This window comes from Lipophrys pholis, assembly GCF_963383615.2.
Source record: "Lipophrys pholis genome assembly, chromosome: 4".
Classification (NCBI taxonomy): Eukaryota; Metazoa; Chordata; class Actinopteri; order Blenniiformes; family Blenniidae; genus Lipophrys; species Lipophrys pholis.
The window spans coordinates 35,497,052-35,504,551 of NC_137637.1; the positions used below are offsets into that span (position 1 = coordinate 35,497,052).

At 48.5% G+C, this 7,500-nt stretch overlaps 1 protein-coding gene across 4 annotated transcripts in view; it reads left to right on the forward strand.

Moving 5' to 3' along the window:
- ccdc51 (coiled-coil domain containing 51) overlaps positions 1-4,599 on the forward strand; it is a 5,147-nt gene extending 548 nt beyond the window's left edge. For 2 of the 4 annotated variants that reach the window (XM_080462581.1, XM_080462582.1), the window contains exons 2-7: positions 312-368; positions 456-663; positions 734-871; positions 992-1,156; positions 1,799-2,005; positions 2,890-4,599. In XM_080462581.1, coding sequence (XP_080318707.1) covers positions 364-368; positions 456-663; positions 734-871; positions 992-1,156; positions 1,799-2,005; positions 2,890-3,477 — 1,311 coding nt within the window. In that variant the 5' untranslated portion in view covers positions 312-363 and the 3' untranslated portion in view covers positions 3,478-4,599. The remainder of the gene's footprint in view (positions 1-311; positions 369-455; positions 664-733; positions 872-991; positions 1,157-1,798; positions 2,006-2,889) is intronic. The other 2 variants (XM_080462583.1, XM_080462584.1) reach the window with 1 other exon arrangement.
- The last annotated feature ends 2,901 nt before the right edge of the window (positions 4,600-7,500 follow it).

Below are 7,500 nucleotides of genomic sequence, written 5' to 3' on the forward strand. Positions count from 1 at the left end.
TTCCACATGAGCAACCATAAACGATGGTGGAAAAGATAAATTCCTGCTAACAGGAAGAAACCTGCAGAACCAGACTCAAGTGGAGAGTTTCTTTATTTAAAGAATAAAAAGTGTGTTTAATCGTTTTATCATAATGTACTGTGATGTGAGATATTATACTTCGCTGCATAAGACTGGAGCTCCACTTGTAATGTCACTTTTCTTTCACCATTCTGTTGGTTTTTACTTTTGCCTTCAAAATACTTGTTTAAGTCCATCTTTTATTCTCAATAGTTTATTTAAAGTAATGTCTTTCTCCATTGTTCCCACAGTGGCAGATTCAAGTTCTGTCTTCATATCAGAACAGACACTGGAGCCTGTTCAATGAGGTACTTGTAGATGTGAGGTTTTAGTGGTATGTACCGTGAGATGTGGCCTGTGAGCCGATCATACATGCATTTTTTTAACTGTCCAAGGTACAGAAGAGCTCAGATCTGTCTCTGGGCTCATGGTTCGAGGTGTCTGTCCCGCCTGTCGCTGCCTGGCAGGGTCACAGGGGTTCGAACCTACAGCGCTCACCCCCAGCCCAGCTCACCCCCTCCCCCACCCAGCCCCAACCCACCTCCTCCAGATGGAAAGACAGGAGCCGAGGTGGCGAAGGAGCGTGCTGTGGCTGCTTTACAGGTACAGAATGTGCACGTCCGACACAAATGAAGCTTTGTGATGGACGCTCTCTGAATGCTGCTCTCTTTAGCACGCAGGGGAGTTGGGTCGCCAGTGGGGTCAGAGGTCGGCTGAGACAGCCACTACCACAGTCAACTACTGGTGGGGGAGGTACGAGGAGTTTGTAGGGCTGGTCGAGGTCCGCAATGCTCAGGCAAAGGTCACTGAGGTCAGCAGACAGTAAGACGACTCTCTGTCTCCAAGTTTTGTTGTTGGATGTCCTGAAGATGAATCGTCACCTTCTAAAACACTGAGAGTCTATATTGTTTCTGTCTGACATCTTTTACAGGCGGAGTCTGAGTTCATGGTGTCCAGGGGGATGGTGCGTGAGGCACACGGCAGCCTGGAGGCCCTGCAGGTCAGGCTGAAGGAGGTCAGGGACCGGCTGGACAGAGTCTCCAGGGAGGAGGCTCACTACCTGGAGCTGGCAACGCTGGAGCACAAACTGCTGCAGGTTCGCTCACACATCAGTCTGTCTGTCTGTCTGCACGTCCATCCATCTGTGTCCGTCCGTCCGTCTGTGTCCGTCCGTCCGTCTGTGTCCGTCCGTCCGTCCTTCTTCCCCCCATCCATCCATCTGTGCATCCGTCCATCCCTCTGTCTGTCTATCTATCCAGCTGTTCGTTGGTCTGTCTTTCCCACCATCAATCCATCCATCTATCTGTCTGTCTATCCGTCTATCCATCTGTCCGTCCAGAGAAACAAACAACCACACACTCCCAGCCCAGGGAAATGGTAGGACATGCAGACTCCACACAGAAAACCCTAGTGAGAGGAGAGAACTACCCACTGCGCCCCCTGGTGGCCTGCTGACACACCTGCAGACTTCTAAATAGTTTGAATACAGACCGAGAAGTGTTTAGGGAAAACAGTGTCGTGCATGGCAACTGCCAGCATTGATGTGTGAATGTGTGTGAATGGGTGAATGTGATTAACAGTGTAAAGCACTTTGGGGGCTCAAGCGATGGAAAAGCTCTCTATGGGCGAAATCCATCATTTGATTGATTGACACATTGGATCTGCTCATGTCAAAGAGATGTAGAAACCATTCCTCCCCCGCCCCCGCCCCCACCCCCGCCCCCACCCCCGCCCCCAGGAGGAGCGTCGCCTCCGGACAGCGTACGAGAGCGCCGAGGGCTCGGAGAGGGAGAAGTTTGCTCTGTTCTCGGCGGCGGTCCGGGGGAGCCATGAGAAGGAGCGGACGCGAGCCGAGCGAACCAAGAACTGGTCCGTCATGGGCTCGATTCTGGGAGCCCTGATCGGGGTCCTGGGATCCACCTACATCAACCGGGTCCGCCTGCAGGTGAGGAGAGACATCCACCGTGGAATCCAACCTGTGAGGAGAAGAAATAAAACTATTTGCAGGTATCAAACTAAATAAAAGAAAACACACCAACATAAGCTACAGACTGATGAACACTGCTGCACCTTTCAGCCAGGGACAGTGCTGAAGGTTTTATTTACCTTTTTTTATTTATTTATCTAAGATTCGTTTTTTAAACAAATTTGACCTTCTTCCTATTTCTCTGCTGCTTGAAGAAGAAGTCTAATTACACCGACAAAGTTTCGTTGTTTTATCGCAATGACAATACATTTTCTGATTCTGAAGCTCACCCTGACCCTGACCCTGACCCTGACCCTGACCCTGACTCTGACCCTGACCCTGACCCTGACTCTGACTCTGACTCTGACTCTGACTCTGACTCTGACTCTGACTCTGACTCTGACTGACCCTGACTCTGAGTCTGAGTCTGACTGACCCTGACCCTGACTCTGACCCTGATTGACTCTGACTCTGACTCTGACTCTGACTCTGACTCTGACTCTGACCCTGACCCTGACCCTGACCCTGACTCTGACCCTGACTCTGACCCTGACTCTGACCCTGACTCTGACTCTGACTCTGACTCTGACTCTGACTCTGACTCTGAGTCTGAGTCTGAGTCTGAGTGACTGACTGACTGACACTGACCCTGACCCTCTGACCCTGACACTGACTGACTGACCCTGACCCTGACTGACCCTGACTCTGACCCTAACCCTGACTGACCCTGACTGACCCTGACTCTGACCCTAACCCTGACTGACCCTGACTCTGACCCTGACCCTGACTGACCTTGACCCTGACTGACCCTGACTCTGACCTTGGCGACCAGTCAGTGAGTTGGTTTCCTGTCGGTTCTGCAGGAGTTGCGGACGCTGCTGCTGGAAGCTCAGAAAGGTCCGGAGAGTCTGCAGGAAGCCCTCAAAGTGCAGGCCGGGAACCACCGCTCCCAGCAGGCCGAGCTGCAGGCGCTCATCCACAGTCTGAGGCTTGCACTGAGTGAGGCCTTCATCCAGAAGAGCGCCGCCCTGCAGGATAAAGACGGCGGTGGCCCGGAGCCACCCACACTACCTCTCACCGCCTTAAACGACCTCCACGCTGGCAGCCGCAGGACAGAGGCATTGCTGGAGGCCCTCCCCCCACAGCTGGGGCATCTGGAGCAGGGCATCGGCCGAGTGGAGGGGCAACTGTGCATGGTGAGGGATCTGCTGGAGAGCCGAGCTGCCGGCGAGGCTCCGCCCACCGAGGCTCCGCCCACCCAGCTGCTGCCACAACCAGCAGAGCGAGCGGATGGCGGGGGTTCTGAGCTGCTGCTGAGGCGTCTGGACGACACCCAGAGGACTCTGGGAGAGCGGATCAGGACAAACACGCTTTACAACGCCGCGTTCACCTACACCGCCGCCGCCGTCACCGTCTCGGCCGTCTACCTGCTGATGAGAGGTGGCGGGTAGCGAGGAGCCCTCCTGCTGGGAGGCTGCTCTGCACTGACGGTCAAATGAGAACCTGAATGAATTCCTGCTCTTCTGATGAAGTGGCGTCTGAGCTGCTGAAGCTCAGATCAACTCTTCACTGCTTCTGAATCGTGTAAATCCTCCGAATGGATTCCGGCTTTCACTGATGGAGGAACGACCATAAACTGAAAAGAACTAACCTCTCAGAAGCTTGTCCTCCAAAAGACTTTATCCATTTAGTGTTTTGGGACTTTTGACATCTTTCAATATCACTTAATCCTTTGATTGATTAATGAGATTATTAAAAGTAATAAAATCCAACTACTGATACTGAAACCTAAATGCTTTTAAGTGGTGGTTCTATTCTTGAAAACGAAGGAGGAAGTTAAACTTGAAGTCGTTTTATTTCAAATCATAGCAATTAAACAGTCCTGGACTGTCAGATTTCATGTCATCACATTCAGCCTCCGACCAAAAACCACGTCCACCTGAAAAGTGCTTGTATTGATCACTAAGATGACCAACATTATTACAAGCTCATCACACATCGTGCAGCCTCACATTTAACTTTGAGGAAGAAAAACATGTAATAATAACGTGAATTGCTTTTTTTCATTATGAGAATTGACATAAAAATATCCATGGTGGCACAAATATCAAGAACCTGGTATTGATCTGCACTAGTGGTGTAGTAAGGAAATACACATTGATTAAAAAATTACTTGAATAGTAACTTTTACAAAGTATTTTTCTACTCGAATATCTGTTCTAATGAAGTAAAGAGCATCTTTATAACCTGCTCGTCATTTTTCATCTGTAATTCCACCTTCAGCCAGCAGGGGCCGACACGTGCTTAAGTTTCACTCGCTCCAACAATCAGCTGTTCAGCTTCTCTCACTGCTTCACGTTTCCAGAAACACACATGAAAGAAACTTCATCCTAGAAAGGAGTTCTTAAAGAACCATGAAGACACACGAGCACGTTGAACCTGCTTTATTCATATTTAAACTAAGTCAAACACAATCGACTGATTTTAATGTATTTTGAAACTATTTGGAAAATGTTTTCACATTTTCTGATTGAATTAAACTCATTGTTGTTTAAATTAAAAGGAAGTCATACGATCTTCATTTCACAATTTATTGACTTGAGAGCAGTTCTCACATTTAATCTGAAATGGTTCCGTAACAGGAGAAGTGAACAATGGGAACTTTCACAGATCAGAGTAGAATAAGTTTTCTCTGCTCGAGGCTCTGCTGCTGCTGCCGACTGACTTCCAATCAAAGTCACAGGTTTGATTCCTGAGAAGCAAAGGATCATTTAAAGTCAGGAGTTATCCTCCATGTCTGTCAGCAGAAGAAATCAGGATCTAAGAAGTAACTCAGGACCTCCTCCTCTAGGCAGTGACTCTGTTTGATCAAACCTCCTCTAGGCAGTGACTCTGTTTGATCAAACCTCCTCTAGGCAGTGACTCTGTTTGATCAAACCTCCTCCTCTAGGCAGTGACTCTGTTTGATCAAACCTCCTCTAGGCAGTGACTCTGTTTGATCAAACCTCCTCCTCTAGGCAGTGACTCTGTTTGATCAAACCTCCTCTAGGCAGTGACTCTGTTTGATCAAACCTCCTCTAGGCAGTGACTCTGTTTGATCAAACCTCTTCCTCTAGGCAGTGACTCTGTTTGATCAAACCTCCTCTAGGCAGTGACTCTGTTTGATCAAACCTCCTCTAGGCAGTGACTCTGTTTGATCAAACCTCCTCCTCTAGGCAGTGACTCTGTTTGATCAAACCTCCTCTAGGCAGTGACTCTGTTTGATCAAACCTCCTCTAGGCAGTGACTCTGTTTGATCAAACCTCCTCCTCTAGGCAGTGACTCTGTTTGATCAAACCTCCTCCTCTAGGCAGTGACTCTGTTTGATCAAACCTCTTCCTCTAGGCAGTGACTCTGTTTGATCAAACCTCCTCTAGGCAGTGACTCTGTTTGATCAAACCTCCTCCTCTAGGCAGTGACTCTGTTTGATCAAACCTCCTCTAGGCAGTGACTCTGTTTGATCAAACCTCTTCCTCTAGGCAGTGACTCTGTTTGATCAAACCTCTTCCTCTAGGCAGTGACTCTGTTTGATCAAACCTCCTCTAGGCAGTGACTCTGTTTGATCAAACCTCCTCTAGGCAGTGACTCTGTTTGATCAAACCTCTTCCTCTAGGCAGTGACTCTGTTTGATCAAACCTCCTCTAGGCAGTGACTCTGTTTGATCAAACCTCCTCTAGGCAGTGACTCTGTTTGATCAAACCTCCTCCTCTAGGCAGTGACTCTGTTTGATCAAACCTCCTCCTCTAGGCAGTGACTCTGTTTGATCAAACCTCTTCCTCTAGGCAGTGACTCTGTTTGATCAAACCTCCTCTAGGCAGTGACTCTGTTTGATCAAACCTCCTCTAGGCAGTGACTCTGTTTGATCAAACCTCCTCTAGGCAGTGACTCTGTTTGATCAAACCTCCTCCTCTAGGCAGTGACTCTGTTTGATCAAACCTCCTCCTCTAGGCAGTGACTCTGTTTGATCAAACCTCCTCCTCTAGGCAGTGACTCTGTTTGATCAAACCTCCTCTAGGCAGTGACTCTGTTTGATCAAACCTCTTCCTCTAGGCAGTGACTCTGTTTGATCAAACCTCCTCCTCTAGGCAGTGACTCTGCTTGATCAAACCTCCTCTAGGCAGTGACTCTGTTTGATCAAACCTCCTCTAGGCAGTGACTCTGATCAAACCTCCTCCTCTAGGCAGTGACTCTGTTTGATCAAACCTCCTCCTCTAGGCAGTGACTCTGTTTGATCAAACCTCCTCTAGGCAGTGACTCTGTTTGATCAAACCTCTTCCTCTAGGCAGTGACTCTGTTTGATCAAACCTCCTCTAGGCAGTGACTCTGTTTGATCAAACCTCTTCCTCTAGGCAGTGACTCTGTTTGATCAAACCTCCTCCTCTAGGCAGTGACTCTGTTTGATCAAACCTCCTCTAGGCAGTGACTCTGTTTGATCAAACCTCCTCCTCTAGGCAGTGACTCTGTTTGATCAAACCTCCTCTAGGCAGTGACTCTGTTTGATCAAACCTCCTCTAGGCAGTGACTCTGTTTGATCAAACCTCCTCCTCTAGGCAGTGACTCTGTTTGATCAAACCTCCTCTAGGCAGTGACTCTGTTTGATCAAACCTCCTCTAGGCAGTGACTCTGTTTGATCAAACCTCCTCCTCTAGGCAGTGACTCTGTTTGATCAAACCTCCTCCTCTAGGCAGTGACTCTGTTTGATCAAACCTCCTCTAGGCAGTGACTCTGTTTGATCAAACCTCCTCTAGGCAGTGACTCTGTTTGATCAAACCTCTTCTAGGCAGTGACTCTGTTTGATCAAACCTCTTCTAGGCAGTGACTCTGTTTGATCAAACCTCCTCTAGGCAGTGACTCTGTTTGATCAAACCTCTCCTGAAAGCAGCACAGAGGCGTTCAGCAGCTTCCAGGAGGGAGAGGGTTAACCATGAACTCCTCGTTATGTAAGAAGGATCAAATAAGTCTTTATTGATCCACAGAGCTGAGTGTTCCTGCAGGCCGAGGACAGAGCGACTGACTCTGGATTATTGAGATTTGGAGAAAGTTGGTGTGAAGAAGTTTTGGCTTCACTCTTCCTCCGAATCCCCGTCTTTATTTAGTACGAGGGGACGTGAAGCTCTGGCTCACCGTCACAGGAGGCTGAGCTGGAAAACAAAGGCAGGACTCTTCAAACAGGAGAAGAGATGGGAAAGACTGCTCTGGCAGAGGGACGTCACTGCAGTGAGAGGCTCTGATGCATTGTGGGTAATGGAGACGCCAACAAAACAATGAGATTATAATCCAGTTTGCTTGTGAGTCAGATAGAGGGGCTGTTAAAGGCTTCAAGCTGAGTTTGGATCATATTTCCAGAGCTTCACAGAGCAGAGCTCTGAACCTTCATCACCACTTTCTCACACCAAATCAAATTTAAACAAAGTTTATATGGAAGTTGACAGAAG